Source organism: Colias croceus, chromosome 16 (genome assembly GCF_905220415.1).
Source record: "Colias croceus chromosome 16, ilColCroc2.1".
Taxonomy (NCBI): Eukaryota; Metazoa; Arthropoda; class Insecta; order Lepidoptera; family Pieridae; genus Colias; species Colias croceus.
In genome coordinates, this window is record NC_059552.1 from 7,610,284 (window position 1) to 7,631,015 (window position 20,732).

Sequence of the window (20,732 nt, forward strand, 5' to 3'; positions counted from 1 at the left end):
TGCGTTGGAATAGTTGTACTAATTTTTGCCTCTTCCATCTTCCCATGTGTCGATGTTGCGTACAAACAAATTGTTTATCCTTATTTTGTTATATCTAGTTATAATATAGCTGTGATGTACTTACTATCATACATTTCTATTTTTGCCTTGCCTTGCATTGCCCTTGTTATTATAGTAAATATTGTATTGGCGACATTTTCTACAATGGCAAAAATTGCGCTTCTAACGAGAAAAATAGATGACTTTACTTATTAAAAAGTATTTACTAAGGGCACAATGGAATATAATTGCATAGTACCTACCACAGAATATATAATAGTAGGTACAGTAGGTAGGTACACAACATGTTTTTTCAGAAGATATAACTAACCTAAATACTGGTGACGTAGTGTCATCTAATCACATCATCAATCACAAAGTAGGTACCTAGGTATGTAGTTAGAAATAAAAGATTGTTTTAAATTCTCAGTGACAGTTATAAACATAAGTGACAGTTGTAAAAAAGAGTATGTACCGAGCACACGTGTCAGAAGTGAAACTTCTTTGGCAAAATTCAAAGATACCAAAATCGTCGCCTTGCTCCATGACGTGACGGTATTGCCATGACTTTGAAATTTTACCCTCAACGCGCCAAAAGAAGTTTCACTTCAAAAGATTTAAGGTCGCAATCTAGTAAACTAGTGCCTTGTAAAAATGTTTGGTTTGGACTTTGGACGTAGAAACAATACCTTTACAACATTATCCGTAGCACCACACCCAGCAGCTTTTTAACTAAAATAACAAATGTATTGCTCTGAACGCTATAGTTATAAAAAATATGTTTAACTATCTCTAATTTCATTATAATATGAAGCTTACCATTTTCATATTTATTTCAGGTACATCATTTTAGACACTAAGCTTCTGAGTAACTTCCCAACTTAAAGGAAAACATACCTACATTAAATAAATGTAACTCGTAGCCGTTCCGTAGCAAAAGTTTCAAAAACAAAGCCTACCTCCTTCATAGACCTACATTTACCTAACAAATTGTACACACATTAATTAGAAACCTAGATAAAGCACAGGCTAATGCTTCAAATAGAAAGTCCACAGTCCTCACTTACCTAGACGATCCCGGGGAAACCCTCAAATCAATCGTTAGCGGAGCGTGCGCGGTTCGCTAAGGCTGTACTGCGATATTATTTGTGAAAGGTCGCGACCTACGACCCCATTGGGCGACCTTTACCACGCCCAACGCCCTCTGACTAAAATTACTGTATTTCAGTTAAGAGGCGCTACGGGAAATCCTGACGAATGAGGTATTACAGGAAGGCATCGATTGTAGCGGCTATGTAAAGTTTTGTAGTTGTTTCACTGATGTTCCCAAAACTTACGTTTTTTCCAGTAAAAATTGACCGAGTTAATCTAAGATTAAATCATTTTATTTAGTTAGGATTATACTTAAAGCATAATTTAGCTGGATTAGTTGATCTATTAAGTACGTGTAAAATAAAGACAGAACAATTGAATATGCGTAAATAGGTATTAAATTGTAGCACTTATGTGCTGCATACAGGTTCTTTTTAATCACACAATTATTTTACAAAGAAAAAGCTAACGATCTTCATTCGTTATAAAGGTTTTCCCTATGAGTCAGAATAGCTCCAAGATATACTTAATACTTATATAATCAATTCATATACCTACGGCTTCCCTCGTTTGTAGACGTCTACGGCCACTCCACTACTCACACGCCTCGGTTTGCCTTACAAGACTTTTCTTTTTGAAATATCTGATGCCTCCTAAGTTTGGGATCTTTAAATTAATATTAATATCTTCTTGTTTAATAGCTTTACCACTGACATTGTAAAGATAAATAAAACAACCAATAAACAGGGTAACAATTTATTATTAAAAAATCAGTGTCCTGTCAATCCACCCTGATTGTCGGGGAAAGTTTCCGCAATTTAATTATGGTTTAGTACAAAAGAAGCGAAGTGCGTGACGACCAGTTGGTCACTCCTGGCACCTGCATATAATAACCATAATATAACGAATGCTATAGATTTTCGATAGAAAGTCTAGAGTATTAGAAAGAGGTGATGGTTGCACAAATACACACGTAGCATGTACAACAGCAGCAAAAGATCTTCAATTAGTTGATTTAAGATCTTTTTCTTCTAGTTTTATAACATTCTTCAGTTGATTATTACAGGTAGACTTTTTGTTATTGTGTCACGTGTGCTTATTAAATATTGTAATGTAGAATTATTTCTAAAAAAAGGGATCAATGCTATTGTAAATCTTACCTCTTCTATAGTATTAGGTAGCTATTTGAGCTATAGGAGACATTTACAATAATGAGTATTAGGTATACAACCTATTTTAGTTTTATTAAAAGGTAAATTTGTTTGTTTTATCCAATTCACATGATACCTACAAAATGCTTAAAAGTATGTTTATAGCATTCTAAAATGTAATCGATTATTTCCAATATTTATTTGATTGAGAATCGATACAGGTAATCCAAGCCTACAGTAGCCTGCGTATAGGATTGCATCGCGTGCGACAGCTACTGCAATCGATACCGCTCGTTTACTCGATGTTAAATCGATTTCATATCGATTACGATGTGTGATGAACGCTTATGGTCGAGGTGATTTGTGTTTTTGTTACACGCTATGGTTAAAAATGGAATATTTATTAAGTATAGTCTATAAGTATATCTATAAGTATAGTCTATAAGTATAGTTTATACGTATATCTTTAATTTTAAAATATGTTCTATTATTTCACTGCATTTTTTTATTTATAAGATGATAACCCCACATAACAAATTTAAAATAAATGAATGTTTGTAAATTGTAACTACCATTTAGATGAATTTAAAGTAAATAATACCTATATGTAAATATTTTTTTTTATTTGTTAAGAACATTTTTTTTGTTAAGAACATTTTTATTGAAGTTATACTTCTTTTGGCGCGATAGAGAAAAATGATGAGAGTGAATTTTTACAATGCGCGCGCACACCGACACCTTAATTTAACAGCATGAAGTTAGTTCAAGGTGGTGTGAAAATTGATAACTATGTTCAAGTAGTATATATTCTAGTATTTTTTTTCCATACGCCAAAGAAGTATAACTTCTAACGCGTGTACATAAGTACACACACTCTTTTATTTCTGAAAAGCTGTGTAATGTGCATTGTGCTTGCCTTGAGATTGTTGTTCATTTGAAACAGAATTGATGAATGGGTACCTATATTCAAACAATATGAAACTTTCTTTAGGGGATTGAACCCTAAAGTAAGAAGAGAAATTTATTATGAAGATATCTACTAAAAATGTAATAAGAGTAATAATAGGAATATAGTTGTAGGTAGGTACATAATATTATATGACTACTTAATTACCTATGTTTTGTATTGGAACTGGTGTAAAATAAAAGAATATATTGTAAAGACATGTTTTATTCGTCAATATGCCTTTGTACAACTCCATACACGCACACACGTCTACATACATCTGTACAATTATTGCGTTACATACATTGCTTCTTGTTATCAATATTCAGTTTAGTTTGGCAGGAGAGAGCCGCAATGGATGGAGAGCATTTTGGTTTTTACTTTTAAACTTTCTTCGTCTTTTGTATTCAGGAACTGTATTGATTTAAAGGTAATGTAAACAGTATGTAATTTGTATTGAATAATAAGGTAGACCAAATAAAAACAAAATAATTTTTCTTCAATTTTTAATATGTACATTCTTTTTGTAATCAGTTATTTACAAATAAGTTAGTCTTTTCAGGAGGAAGTTACGATTGCCTATTTCATAGCTCGATTGTTATTACGTAGATAAATTGAGTGTTCGTAAAACAGTTCTTCAATTTAAAATAAACACAAAATGCTCTTCAAACAACGCTTAAAAACTTCAATATAATCGTATTATTTTATAATTCCCAAAAATTATCGAATGACAAAATAATGCCACCTCTATTAAGAATATTACGAGTTACAACCCTGTATAAATAAAGATTATTAAATGTACTAAACACGCGTTATCAAACTAAGAATATAAAATCATACAATATATCTATTAAATAATTATAAAGTACAAAAATATAAAACAATACAAATAATAAAAATTTCAAATAGACTTGTACAAGATAAGAGAAATACAGTAAATGCGTTTCGGAATTATTTTTGTACATTTATAAGACAGCACCATTAAATGAAAAGAAAAACTTTGAGTAACATACATAATGCCTACTTGGAAAATAAACTGGATGTAGATTCATTAATGTCTCGTCCTAACAGGTCTAAAAATATTTAAGTGTATTGTTATTGCTTTATGCTTCATGAGCTTTGTTCTCCAAGCTAGATAATATCGATTATTTTCATTTATTTAATTTTATACTATTCAGTAAACTATTTCTTCTTGTATAAGGACACTACTATTGAAGTCATCTCATATAGTTGTGACCAAAAATTGTGAAAACATTCATTGTAGCTATTTCACTATCAGACACTACAATAGTTATTGTTCTTTGGTGTTTGATATATATAATAATATAGACCTGTGTAGACGCACCATAACAATGAATCGACAAAATTTGGTAATTTTTTAAACATATTCAATTGTTTCTTATAGATACATACCACATCATTGCACAATTATTGCCTGTCAATCCTCGATTACGACAAGTGAAATATATTCAAAATAATATTTCTATAATAGAAAGGAAATCTGTAAATCTTTACATAGCATCCATATCTGAACACCGTAGAAAACACTCCACTAGACCTTATTTATAAATATACATAAATTTACAATAATAGAATTTGTATTTACACATTAAATATCTAGCCTAGATATATTACAGAGGAACAAAACTTGAACTAACACGCTACCCCGGAGTACTACTTAGTGTTCGCGCACGCATCACTTCTGACGTTCAGCAGGCTGTCGATGGTGAGTGTTTTTTGAGCTTTTTGCGCGTCGTCCTCCGCCTTGGGTGGATAGAACGCGGATATCGGGTCGAAGGTGGGACAGGGGTCGGATCTGTCCTCCCTGTTCCTGAAGAAGTCCTCCTGCTCGGGGAGCTCGCTGGACGACGTGACGGCGTCTTCGGGGGCCTCCCGGTACCGCAGGTCGAGGCGCTGGCTCGGCAGGTACGGGAAGCCGTAGGGCGTGGATCATGCGGCCGCTAGCTGACGCCACATCGTATGTCACATGGTCGCCATGTACGGCCACGAGAAGGAACTGCCGGAGAGGAGCATGTCCCGTATGAGGGTCTCGATGGGGGTCTTACCGACTAGCCGCACGAAGAACAGCTGCTCTATGACTTGCGAGCTGACGGTCCGGAGGGAGGGCAGTCGGAGCAGCAGCTTCCCGAACCGTGTGGGTTGGTTCGGGTACTGACTTCTGCAGTATTCTTCGAGCGCGCACTGGGATTTCTCTTGGAGACTCTCTATGTGTGGCACGTCGGAGAGACCGCACGCGTCTGTAATAATTGAAAACTACTGTTAAAAAAATATTTTAGATACTTAACTTATAGTATAGGACTTCTGAAATCTAAACCCTCATAACAAACATTACGAATACTAAAGTATATATAAGTGTATATTATGTGTATGCATATTTATGGCACTTAAAAATATTAAGAAAGTAAATATTTACAAAAAATACTTAGTTTTATAATAAAGTGTCCATAACATTCCAATGACAATAAAAATGTAATGCAAAGTGCTATAAAGCCACAAAAAGGTAGATTATACAAATTTTCGGTACATTAAGTTTTGTTTATTTGTGTTTGATAAAACGAATATGAAACAAACAAGAATAGCCTAGTTTATGTTGAAGAAACACGTCAAAAATATAACTTAAATTAAATTACAAGTAAATTAATTCAAACCGAAACATTCGAACGGTCATCAGAATATGCATAAAATAATAAATACTACCTCCTAATTATATTTCGCTATTCACATCATGAATTTCTATTCATATGTCCCCAATCCCCATATATGTTGTGTTATACAGCTCATAAACATACGTATATAAGTTATTTAACATATAAGCGGCAATAAAGTATTGTTACAGGCACCTAATGAGTAATTAGCAGTTACGTGCCAATTTACTGTAGTAGCACCTTCGTAAATGTCATGTTTCTTGCTTCATTTGTAATAACAATACAGACAAGTTTGATTGTTGTGTGAGTCGTAAATTATTATTACACAAATGCATAAACATATTGTTAGATGCTTAATATGTTATGGTTAGGATAAATTAAGTTTGAAGTGACGAGTAAGTTGTTAAAATACTACATGACAGACGACAGGGTTGAGTAAAAAAAACCCTATGTATTTTATCAAGAATTGCTCCTAATATTAGCAAGTTAATGAAATGATTTGTCCATTGACATGAAAGTAATTTACTTGCTAAAATGAATTAAACTTGTGCTCAATCAGAAACATAAGCACCCGTCTCAATAATTTCTTCCTCCACCGTATACTCAGTAATACATAAGATAATCGCTCTAAAAGCCATTCCTTTACACAACATTAAAACGAAACATTTCGCATGATTTATTTACCTTTACGATTCAAAATATCTCAAGGAAATGTGATTCAACATTAATCCTTTCCGTTATTCAGCCCCCAAAATAAAAACGTATAAAGATAATAACCCGTGAACGGTCGCAGACCGTCTTAATGCGATTACGACCCCAGCGCGGTACATTTGGCCGACGTAGTACTACCTAGTGGATGAAACATTAATATTTTTTTATTGTTACACAGAAGGAAGAAATGACGCGGTAAACAAAAGGATCATTATAGCGAGCAGATGTCTACTTGAGTGCGTCGTTGATGAGAATTGCTGTGGAATGTGATTGCTATGTACGATGTCCGTTTTGTGAGATTATGTTGGGAGGTTACGTGCAAGGGAAAGGACATATTATGTTTTTTGTTAAAAGTTAGTCACTTATAATCAATTTAGCTCACGTACAAAAAACTTAGCTAACTTCAAATCATTTGAAAAGTTTGGAATGATGACTTGTGGACACACAAGTCTAATAAACAGAAAAACAACATTATTATCTATGTAAGATGTAAGATAGCATATTTTAATACTCTATAATATACAAACATCGTAATTATAACGCTTAATTGATATTAATGTTTTTTGTACATCTATACATGAGAATAGTGACCATTATAAAAATTAAAATTGACAGTACAGTTGCTAGGTGTTATTAAAAAATTAACCCACTTGAGAACAGTATTTCGACACGAATATTAATTACTGTACTAGGCCATCTGCTCTCCTTGATAGAATGATTTGATAAACGGATTATGCTATGAATATGTATATAGTTAGGCCAATTTTCTTATAATATTAAGCGGACAATTTTGGTAGGTAAGTTAATAAAAAAAAACTTGACTCGTTATATTATATGGGAATATTAGAACAAAATAGACCGTGGCATCCATATCGATAATTCTCGTATTACAATGTTATTTGAACTTTACATAAACACGAACGAAAAAGTTAACGAAGGAAAAGTTGAACAAATTAAACCATTCCGTTTCTCAAACGCATTATCGATAGTATCCAGAAAAGCAGATTTTAAATATAAGCCTGTGTATGTGTTTAAATGCGTTTTCTCGTTTTCTCCCTCGAATTTCCTTTATAATAACCAAGGTAATTTCCATTCACGATTGGAATAGTCACGTCACAATTAAGCTGTCCTAGATTTTTATAACTAGATGACCGCTATCAATTTTAATTCCTGTCCCGGCTCCTTGGTGACGTAAGGCCAATTGTACTAACTCTCATTAATTGTCCGCTCTCTGCGACAGATGTCCGTGATAAAATGTTATAATTGATGCGTATTACGCAGTTGAACTTACAATACCACGCAAGGAAACGGAGCGTCGCCAGTAATCAAAACCTTCATTTAGGGATTAGTGAATGTTATGAATGAAGATTGTGCTCTAGATATATATAAAATGATGTAAAACGAGGGTTTAAAGTTAAGTATGATGTTTGATTATAAGTTATTAGAATATATAAAATAAAGCTCGAGCTCGATATGAACGGTAAATCATTGAGGATATAGAACAGCCGAAAAAAAACTGCTATAAAAAATAAAAAAACAGGGAATGAAAATTCCATTGAATAAGACGAGCTTAATTAGTGTTGCATCACAACTATAAGTCAGTAATTATCATTCAAGGAAGAAATGAAAAGGTGTACGATAAATAATCCTGATCTTTGGTCTCAAAGATCACGAGGAGACGTCCCAATAGCAATTAACCCAGCGTTCGTCATTGTAACAATGTAATATAGTTTAATTGATACGACCCAACGGTTGCTCGGTAAACACGGGCCTCGATGACCCCGCGATGCGCGAGACGGGTTGAATGAAATTCGTTCCATTCATTTAATGTTTTCTGTGAACTTATTGCGCAAGAGTATTTTATTACTTCTCAATACATACAAGTGCACTATTTATATGTAATAATAATTATTAAGTAAATAAACAACGATTTATTTGTGCCATTATATTAAATACTTATAGTCGAGCCAATTTAATAGGCAACATTTGACGTCTATCAATTTTATCTTCATAGGGTGGTAACCTGCTTAAAAACATCGATTAAAGTGAATTAATCGATACGGACTTGAAACATTTGTCAATCGAACTTGAAACACATGTCAATAATTTATGATAATTTTTATTCACAATTAATCAATGCATTCGATTCTAGATGTCAGATATCGATTTTTAGAGTAACGTCTCTGGTATTTAAAAAGAAAAAAGGTTTATTGAGACAAAATAGTAGCGACGTCAGTTCTTTAAATCAGAAATTGTTTATTTTGATTTATTTATTTATTTATTATGTTTAGAATGGTTTATCGGTAAAATCAAATCCTAAAATTACTTGTATCGGTCATTATTATTATAAATATGTAATCGTAATTCAAAAAAGTTAGGCAAATGTGCAGTTCTAACAAAACGAAATATCACGTTGTTCTATGTCGTCGTTACTAGGTTACGTTGTTGAATTTTGTTTAACTGTCAAATGTTGCCTATTAAAATGGCTCTACTATAATCCACATCATTTGAACACATTCCACCGTACAAATATTGAAAGAATCCCTTTTAACACTTAATTACGTCTTGGAAACCAATTTCGTTGATAATTCACTCACTTTAATTTATCAGGTGCGAGATTACAAATTCTTTAGCTTGAATAATGTGATATTTTTAGCAAGAATTGAAAGAAACAAATAGTCTGTTGTTTTTAAGGTATCAAGCAAGCTTTGGCTAGAATTTTATTTTTATTTTTTTATATTTTTTATATACAGGTACAGTTACAGATTGTAGAACAATACCTTATATCTAGCTCTTATCTAATAATACATATAAATTCTACAATCCAATTAATACCGTACACAGCTTACTTATACCAAGCTATAGCCAGGAACAAAAACAAACTAAGAACAAGAAAATTCTAACAGAGTGAAAAAAAAAGCCACTATTTAAAATACAAAAAAAAAAACAAAATACGTTGTTACAGCAATTTATAAACATTACTTCTAAAAACATCCAAACTACCCAAGAATATGTCACAATCCGGGTCTAAATTATTATACAGGCGGCACATTCTGGATACGTTCAACTGTACATATTAAGGATACGTTCGCAGTTCGCTCTGCATATTTCATACTTTTAGAGAAGCTACTGATTGCGTTAGACGTCCATAACTCTATAATAATATTACATGGGGAGACTTTCCTTCAGGCATATTCTACGATCTGTTTATTATATGGCAACGTAATTAGATAATTATGGCGGATTATTTCTGAGTGTGGTGCTAAAAATTGAGCCATATTATCGCGTAGGTTTGATTATTATTTCCAAACAATAAAACATCTCTACAATGTTTGTTACACATCTAGAGCTTTCTTCAGATGGAATGACGTCAGCGTTCGATATCAGATAGTTTTATAATGAATCAGTTAGGTTGGGGTAACATAGCTTAAATAGTATTGATGGTAGTGTCAACAGATTTGACCCGGTAAATCAATGTACCATTGCAGTAATGAACGCTCGTGCGGCATGCGTGCGCGCGTGGCGCCGGCCTGACGGTTACTAAATGAATTTGAATTCTTTCGAATTTATGAATTGATGACGTCATAATTGATATCTACCTCCGATCAATTAGGTAAATGTTTCTTGATGAAACTTCTGTTCAAAAGACTGCAAAAATTAATGTATTAATTTAACTTATAGCTTGCTAAATAATAATCCATAATTTGCTTTTATTTGTTTTTGAATAAACAACTCTATAAATGTTTTAGTACACTAATTGATACTAAGAACTTACATGGCATTTGAGCTAGGGGTCGCGGATTCTATGAATTGACAATTATCAATTGTTCTCATATGGATTCAGTATCATCACGTATGCACTTCGACACTAATACTTCCACATTCTACAATTAAAAACAATTTTCGTTAAACAAAACCGAATCTTGAAACTACTCATTTAACCTCATTCAGTAACAATTTACTCCCAAAAAGCATTGAAACACTATTGAATTGATTTCCCCTTCATTAACCGTGACGTATCAACTCATTACGAACTATTAAACCATCGAAAGGGTGATTGAAATCATTCGATGCCCGCATTTGTGATCACACGTATTTAATTTATATAAAATATAATAATTGTCACTTATTAAATGGTATATGCGGGTGTTGGTTTGGGTTTTATATGCTTTAGTAAACGCGGAAGGATTATAGGTTTTGTTGGTTTTTTTTTTGTTTTTTGAGTATTTCGTCTGTTACTTGACATCAGCTGCAAATGAACGTTATGATTAGTTAGTTCAATAATGTTTTATGTATCAGTGGTCTATCTCTTCCTACCAATCTAGATACAAAAGATACAATGGGTTAAATATTATATTGATTGATTTCATCGAACTAACATTCAAGTAATTAAGCGTCATCCGTTACTTCACGCAAAACTAAAAACAGATTTTGTATGTAAGATTATTTGACTATAACCTTTCTGTAGATACAAGGACACATTCTGTTATCAATGATCACTAAGTACCAAGCAAGGTACCAAGTATTCGGGACTCGGCTATTTCGACATAAATCACCTATCTCATCACAGATAGATAATAACAAATAGCATAAACAAGAGTCCACAGCGTACAAAAGGCTCGTAGGCGTACAGCAGATGTTTGCGTATTGGATCATAGAGAATAGAGCATTACCGTACAATAGTCTGTGGATAATGGAACTTTTTTCGACCGAATCTTATTATAACTGACGCTATTCGAGATTTGAAAATATGAACTTATACAGGGTTGTTACAGTTGCAATACTTTTAATTGTTACGTATTATAATGCAATTTATTGACTTCTATGCACTTTGATGCTACAGATTAATTAATGCATACTGAATTATTGTTACCTCTATATTTCTGATGACTAGCTGAGCAAAACTGCCTATAATTAAGATGTTATCAAATTCTCCACATAGACCGATTATATTCCTCCTGTTATAAATATAAGATTCCGCAATTCATAAATTAGGTCGAATGTGTTCTTACCCAAACTGATGATAATACACAATTTAGAACACCATCTACCGTCCCGGTTGCCAACAATGGCGCCTTTTCTGTAAAATAATCTCGTAAGGAGATCGGAAATGGCGAAACAAATTTAGCACCCACAATGGTCCCCGGTGTTTGTCACCGCGATTCCAATCTACACCCTTCGCTTATCGAGATTTGAGATGTTTACTCATGTTCGTGTGCTTTACATTTGGGCATTACGCGTTTTCTATTGTTCAAACTTTAAGACGTAGTTTATGTTATAACTGATTTCAGCAATTCCACAATTAAACGCAGTATTTAGTAATGCTATGTCAGTCAATTCATTTCCCGCCATTACAATTAACGTCAAGATCATAAACCTCTAAACTCTAAAGCAATATAAATTATCTGTGACAACATTGAAAAATAATAAATTTGAACGGAAAAGAATGAATAGCCTCAAATTGTATCCCATAAACACGTGTTTAGAAAAAGCGGAGCGAATTCATAAAAAAATTTGATTCGAAAATGCTGAATGTGTTGAAGAACGTTAATACCATAGAAAGAGGATCTACTTTTGTTTGACATTTGACATTGACAGTTGCAAAGGTACGTTCTAATGGTTCCAAATAGCATTAAATGGCGCGAATGCGAAAAAAAAAGATGGCATCTGTATTGTGCAGCGAAATTTTTAAATAAACACCTTTTGAGTGGGCGGGCGCGGGAGTATTTGTAAATAGGTTTTGTTAGCACAAAGGTTTTTTGTGATCTGACCGCGGGTCTTCGGGTGTTAACGTCAGAAGTGACACGTGCCTACAGGTTTTTTGTGAACCTCCGTCGGATATTGATTTATTTGGATAAAAGCTTAGATTACAGCTTTTCGTTTATAATATACATTTTTTGCATTTGTCAATTTAATTTTTAAAACTTGAGAGTTACAGAACTTAAATTAGATAGAGAACTTGACTGAAACATTTTTAGACATTTTTTTCTTACACAAAAAAGGGGACTTAAGATTTTGGCGCTGGTATTTCGGCTTTGATACAATCCAATCATAAGTTAGAAGCGTGTTCACAAGCACGACACGTATCCGATCCGATCGCGACATAAACAACACGGCGGGTGGCGACTGTCGTATGTTTATGACCTCACCCGCGGTTCGCTACCGTCTTAACATCTTAATCATGTAAAAAACCGCAAAATTGATACAATGTTTCGTATAATTGATGTACGAGGCAGCTAATATGCATAAAGATATAATTTTAGAGCTAAAATGCATTTTTTTTTTTTTAAATTCTAGTTAAAATAACGCTGCAATTTGTTTAACAACGAAATGAACTATGTTATAATCTAAACTAATGCTATCTATTTTGCAATAAATATGTACAATATTTATTTATTTACGTCGCTTGTATCCACCAAATAACTTAAAATTTAACGAAGCGATAGATTCATTGAAATATATTTTTAAACCAGTAATCATTATTAAAAATACAATCACAAGAGTCGTGTCAAACAATCGTTTTATCGCACAAAAGGACGACCGAAGTAGGTCATAGTGTCGGCGAGCGATGTCAAGTGCCAACCGGTGTCAGCGGTGTCAGACGCGTCAGATGTGTCAAATGTGTCAGACATGTCAGCGATGTCAGATAGTGTCCAGAGTTCAGGTGCTTCTGTATTTGATCTATACTACTGGAACTCTGTTGGAAGGTTTTGTAAACTATTGACGTATGGACAATGGATTTATTTGCTTGTGAGAGGTGACATTTTGTTGTTATTACAAAGATAGTGTAATTTCAAAGAATTCGATACTAATTATTATTATTGGTCAAGATTGAATTAATTACGATCTTTCTTGCCGCGTTTAGGAATCCGCGGTCCGAATGAAGACAATATAATAAGTAACTTATTAGGAATCTTCATTTCATGTAGTCTATACTAATATTATAAAGCTGAAGAGTTTGTTTGTTTGTTTGAACGGGCTAATCTCAGGAACTACTGGTCCTATTTGAAAAATTCTATTAATTAATTAATTTTGCAGAAATAGATACCAACTTGATTTTAATTTAAGTTTGTATTAAACCTTTAGTTATATTACTGTAATAAACGGATCTTATATGAACAAAATTATATTTTGTGTATCCAATTTATTGAATAAAATTCTTCACATACTATCCGTATAAAACAAAATACTGAATAGAGTCGCGCTATATATCTCGACACAATCTTCCTCATAATTAACGAATAGGAAAGAAATAATCTAACACATAAACAAGCACTTAGCACTTAAATAGGTGTCTAATCTGCGCTAGTGCTATCGGGGCCTAAGTAAATCTGTGGTATGGCAACACTGAGAAAATTGTTTTCTAAGGCAAGGTATGCACTAGCGACTATTAGGTACTATTTGTAGGAAAGACTGAGAAAGAAACTTTGATGCATAAAAGGAATTAAGTCACTCTGAATAACATTGACATAGTACTTCTTTGTTCAATTTGATACGTCGATGCAAAGTATTAGGTCATGTTCATTGAAAAGGAATTGATATAAAAAATCAAATTGAATCTCGTTGTAAAACTTAAATTTTAGCTATAATCTAAAATTACAGATATATACAATTTTTTTTTTCTTTTCTTTTCTTTTCTTTAAAAAGCTGAAATCTTGAGGTCCTAAATGTAATGTTCTTAAAAATGTGACTTTATAATGCAAGTATGAATGAGGATGAAAATTCACATCGTCGTATGTGATTGGACCTTAGCAACCTATCAAAATCTCATAAACTTGTAAAATGTTTTAACGAACGCAGCTGATATCATTAATATCTTAGCTTTAAGGCCCGTTAAAGAGCACGAATTTATAAAATATAGACTTTACAACTTACTATCTAGAGTCTAAAATCGAACTGAGGGCATGTAGACGTAAAACTAAAGGACTCATAGAAGTTTAGTTGATATTTAGTTTTTCTTTAGTTTATACCATGTTCTGCTATTTTATGGTGTTTATAAATTCTATACAATGGATTGGTTTATTATATAGACATTAATTGATGAATACATAGGTATTTATATTTTATTGTCATGTTTGAGCTACGTGTACCTACTTTCAACTCGCAAATCAGAAGTAGATTTTAAGATCTCTGTTTCGTTAATAGTGCATTCAAAACACAATCCATAATATATATAATTTTCATACTACTACTAAAAATACAACCTATACTTATATTAAACTGCAAAAAAACTGCAATTTATTTTCGGAGCACATGTACACAATACGTTTAAAACAATAAGACATCTTAGTTTTAATCTCGCGTGTGCCTTGAGCGGTTTTCTGACAAATGAGCACATCACTAGCTGGGGCATTGAGTGACGTGCCTCTAGTATAGGACTTTAAATACGCCAAAAATATTGTCATGTAATAACAACAAAAGATTTCAACATCCAAGTGATTTTAGACATTTTTGTAATAGAAGTAGGTATCGCAAGCAGTGCGTGGTGGAATTTCATATATTTTTTCAAATAATGTAGTTGAAACAAGAATTTATTTTTGGGCAAAATATCACAGCTCAACTCTTGTAGTACTAGGCCACGTACCTACCTACGGAGAATCTTTACTAGAATACTGCTTTAATAGAAAGCTGAACCTGAATTCAATTACGATCGATCACACATTGAACCCCAATCAAAGGCGCCATTATACTGCGTTCTAAAAAAGTGTAAATCGTTAAGACGACAAACAAAAGGGCACTTTGCACTCTGACTCCCATTATATCGGGTTTAATCACGTGCGATGGCGTCGGGCCAGATACCGCTTGACACCGATGACAGCACTCCATGCTTTGTCCTAACTGCTGACGGGTTTCAGACACCCGGTCAAGTGTGTTTGCCCGTTTGACGTTCGCTAATCGGAGACCTTCGTGAGGTATATTGTCTTTGGTGTATGCGGATTGATATTTTCAATGTATGAAGGTCGGATTCGTTTCCATTGTAGGGACTTGGTAATAGTTTACACCAGGGAACACAGGGTGAATTGTTACGTGTAGATTCGTCTGTCGGAGCTATGATGTATTTGTTGTGCTAGAGTTGATTTATATTTAGATTCGCGGAGACATATATTTCGAAATAATTATAACATATTAATAGCAAAAATATCTGTTACGTTTTGCAATCTAAATGGCCTAGAATACTATTAAACTATTAGAGTCAACTTCCGGTAGCATTTCACGAAATATTATTTCATGTTTAAAATTATATTAAAATTAAAATGAATGCTAAGTATTGACTCGATCGCATTATGAGTGTCGGTCAGGCGAATGTTAAATATGATTAACATAAAAATACGATGAACTGTTTATGAATTGGATTAACATTCTTTCAAGTTTTCTCTTTGACCTGAGAGCATTGAATAACATATTTATTGAAGAAATTCTACAACTAACAAATAAAATGACTGTTATCTAGAATTTTCTAAATTAAGTGTAAAAAATACTACCTATGTTTTATTCATGTATTATTTACTCATACCGCAGTGTAGGGTTAGCTCTTTTTGCTTTAAAATTAACGTCCATCAACCCTAAAACGCGGGTGTACAATGCGCATTGCCCAGTGAACGGACGGAGTGAAAAATATTCAGATCAAAAGCCACAGGATCGGCCATTGTCGACTTGTGATATATGCAAGGATTTGAAAGGTTTTTCTCTCTTTGTTCCTATATATTGTGACTTGTGTGTATGTCTGTACTCTGTACTATACGAATGAACACACACGTCTTGATGCATTCAAAATAGGTATTTTGGACCTTGGTTTATATCTAAAACTAGTAGAGGTGGTGCGATGTTTTAGTAATCAATTAGCAATAAGCGACATGTTTGTTATTATAATAGCGTCGAAAGGAAAAATATATGATGCTAACAGAATTGTTACTTTTTGTTTGGTTAGAATTTAGTTTTGACAAGATTTGAGTTAGATAAAAGTCCCAACATAAAATTGACATCTAGGTACATAGGTTATCATTAATACAATTCATAAATTAATCTTCTATATTGTATTTACGTCAACTGACTAATAAATATTTGAATTTTTAATAATCTCCTAAACCTATAATCCCATGTAAATTGATAATAATCGATAATTACAAGGGGACACAATGAAAACCGAGGGCTCAAACAGTGCTTTGTGTTGCATGTAACACTACACTTGATCCACCCTCATTATGCCTGATAAAGTTTTATCAAATTAATAAATCAAATCTCTCGGTTTTTCAATACATTCATTTTTTATTAGATGGCCGACGTGTTCTTTTTGGATTATTATTGGTAATTTGAGTATGTGGAATTAAAGTAAGTAATCTATTTTTTTATCGAACAATTGGTTTTGGTTTAGATCATTGTAAGTATGCTGATTTATGTTTTTTACGGTGACAAATTACTTTAAATACTACGTCAGACAGTGAAAATCTCGGAAAAAATCATCATGATCAATGAACAAGACACCGTTTGATTAACCAACATTTAACAAAGCAAATCCGAGTTACAGATAAAGCGAGAAATTGCTAATAGAAAGACATAAATCGGGAGGAATCGAGAGCCGTGAAAAAATGTAAAAAGACTCCCCTCAGTGGGTGAGGATTCCATACTCAGCAGTAAACCTAATTTGACGGGCCGATTAACACAATCGCTAAGGACTGATTTAGGATTTCTATGACTGAATATTATTAACACTTGTATTAAAGATAGAGAATACATTTGTTTGTAAGTTCGTTCATGATGACTGATGATGATGAAATTAAAATGTTTAAAACGGTATCATAAAAATTGTTATTATATAAACCGATGTAGTAGTTACGCAAAATCCTCAGGTTTACTTTATATAATTCATGTAAATATATACCTGTATCTTTATAAAAAAATTCCCGGTGTGTTTTAAAGTATCATTTATAAAATTGTATATCTACGAGGTAAGGTGCTTTGGAAGACTAATAGTTTTGTATGTTTCATAGAAAAGGCAATAAACGGAGGAAAACCGTTACGTTTGTTATCAAACATCGGTTGTTTTTGGCAAAATGGTTTTGATCGATTTTCTAAATCATGAAATAGCTACTAAATTTGTAAATTCTGTTATTGAAGTATCATTTACCACATTTATAAAGCAGGATGATATTATTGTCTCTTTATGAATAGGAGCAAATATGCTGTTAGAGATTTCATTGCTACTTAACCATTAGGAACTAATACTTAATTAATTTAAAATCCTTTAAAATCTTTAATTTCTATTACCAATACAACGCACACACAAGCCACGTTACGTACAGTCGCGCACACAGAGCCAGGTTGTCGTGAGTCGTGCGCTTGCGTCCATTGTGCTCAATTCGGGCGGTTAATTGTTTTTAATTCAAGACTGTACTGTAGCTCTTTAATTACGCCCACGACAGGGTAATGGCATCGTGTGTTCGCGGATCGCTCTGTACACTTATTTGGTAATGGCTTTGTTTAAGGGTTTTAAGTTTTGTTAGGGTAAGTAAAATTTTAGTTATAAAATTCAGTGCGTTTTTTTGTTACTTAGAACGTAGGACGGTAGGAAGTAGAAGTAAAGTAGAAATACATGGAGGAGACCGAAAAACTTTCAATAAATTTGCAATACAACAATTATTCTTATATTAATTGTTAAGTCTTGACACGATCACGATCTTGTCTTGGATAATGATAAGAGAGGAACTTCTGCTTTACTAATATTAAATCGATAATTTATTATTCAGAGTGCCACAAACAGATACGTGACAAACTATTGCAATCCATTTCCCAAATAATAGTTACCAAAAGTACAACCAAATACGTAATATGAAATGTTAATTTTCGAGTGATTGTACTACAATGTACAGCCGGTAACGAGGCGAGGTGTGTCGCCCTCATTTGGTTAATTCCCGTAGAGATCCTCAATTAAACGGCCACAAAAGAAAAACTTTGTCCCGAGCCAACGGGAAATCACGACTCGTTCGAATTAACGATTCCAACAAGTTTTTAATGAGCTTTTAAACCAAACTGTCCTTTTTCGCTATTTTAATTTTGGTGTGCGTACCGCTTTGAGTGGTGTATGGCAATGGGTATGTCTGCTTTATAAAATGGTATAAAATTGTTACTAAATACATAACTCCTAAATATCTTTTCCTTCTCCTACTATACTTCTAATTATAATAGGTACTCATTTATTTTTATAGCAAGGCAAGTGCTTGTCTTTTATTCTTTGTCAAAGATTGAGATAATAAAACCTCACCAGTTTGATCTTCATATTCTTATTAAACAGTTCACGTATGGAACCCTAAAAATTACCCCAATTTCATAAAAAGCGGTTTTTTAACCCTCAAGCACCGGCCGACCCCCGATCCCAATACATCCCGGTCTCTTAGACCGCAATCTCTTAGCGTCAACCTCGATAAAGCCCTCCACAACGCTTTTTATTAATTGATTGTTCACTCAAAGATATGTCAGAAATGATCGTTATTTATTATTCTGTTGACGATAAGTTTGTGCAGTGTTATGCTATTTATTGTGATGGTAATAATCGTACTGTTACGTAAACTAGAATTCACGTGTATGAAAAATACGATAAACATTAAAAAAATATATATTTTTTTAATGTTTAAAAAAATATATATTTTTTTAATGTTTACAATACCCTCTCATGAAGTCATGAATATACTTATGTTGTAAGTTAAATCAATCCGAAAAAAACAACAATAAGAAAAATAATGTAAAATCTTCGAACAGATAAAATTCAAGTTACAAAGCAACACTGCCATTAGCAGCAAAGGTAAAACATGATCTATTACAAAAAAGCCATTTTCATCACTTGACTGCATTTTAAAAGATGACGTGTCAGATTTTCGTGCTATTGTGTTTCTAGTGCACTTTTTATGGAAGCGAGGGTGCCGTAATCGCATCAGCACGCGTCAGAGAGCGAATCTCAACGTTCACACCCCTGCCCCCTGACCACTAATCAATATAATTATACCTGATGGAAAATTATATCATAGCGTACAATGAAACATATAGCCACAACAAAAACCAGTACCTACTCATTGGTAACCCTACACTGCGGGCTTGAAATTATAACCTATCCATAATTGTATGAATGGAATAAAAAGTTGGATACCAATAATGTGACGCGAGTGCTTATTTAAAGAGTTGCATTGTTAGCGCGTCAATTGATTAAAATGGCGAATGTAATTGTGTAAGAACAGATGCGGTAACTGGATTTGCGTGGGCGTTTTTATTTACTTTACGGTGTCTAGAGATTTCTAGATAGAACAATGTTAGTCGGTAGTTACAAATGCTTTTGGTAATCTTTACAACATGCAACTGCAAGTACGCTATCAAACTCAAATTGTTTTATTTGCATTAATTTTGCGCACATTGTAGCTAAGATGTTGAATTATTAGTACACCAAATACAAATAAATCGTACGGCATTAAAAACAGATGTTGCAAAAATTGAAATTGTAAAAGTTGCATTTGTTTCTAGACCCTGGGCCTGGCTAGAGCCTAGACCCCAAAGCGGACGGCTATTGTCAGCGAAATTAATTAATTCCTTGTATCACAGTACACGGGATACGTGAATATTCATGCGGTCACAGCTCGTTAGGTCGTCGGCGGTCAGTATTAACAATCTGTCGGTGAGGGGTTGAAATCAGAGACCGCTGTTCATCAATGCACGATGCCACGTTGATATGGACATATTTATCTCTATTTAGCTATTTATATATATATATAGGTTTGATAGACGTGTTTATGCTATATGTGGTTATTATATCGATTTAGAACACATGTTTAGAATTTAAGCCAGCATTCTAACCTTTAAGTTAAATAAATTAATGTTGATCATCAAATGATTCCCTAATGACACTGAATATTATAAAAGGCCCCATGCTTGTTAAAAAGCCTTATTCTCAAATCAAACATTGCTAATGATGACAAATTAGTACCGAATAAATGTAAATAGTCAAATAATTAGAAATCAAAGTCATATCCCTCCATGAGTCAACAACGAGCAAACAAATACAAACATGACATATTCATAGTCTGCTTGTCACTTTAATATGATGCGCCACGCGACTGATGCCCATTTCGGCTGTCTATACGGAGA

At 33.3% G+C, this 20,732-nt stretch overlaps 1 protein-coding gene across 1 annotated transcript in view; it reads right to left on the minus strand.

Annotated features, from left to right (window-relative positions):
• Positions 1 to 3,437: 3,437 nt before the first annotated feature.
• LOC123698354 (steroid receptor seven-up, isoforms B/C) overlaps positions 3,438 to 20,732 on the minus strand; it is a 70,949-nt gene continuing 53,654 nt past the window's right edge. Inside the window, exon 4 of the mRNA XM_045644957.1 lies at positions 3,438 to 5,486. Within this exon, the coding sequence (XP_045500913.1) occupies positions 5,212 to 5,486 (275 nt within the window). The 3' untranslated portion in view covers positions 3,438 to 5,211. The remainder of the gene's footprint in view (positions 5,487 to 20,732) is intronic.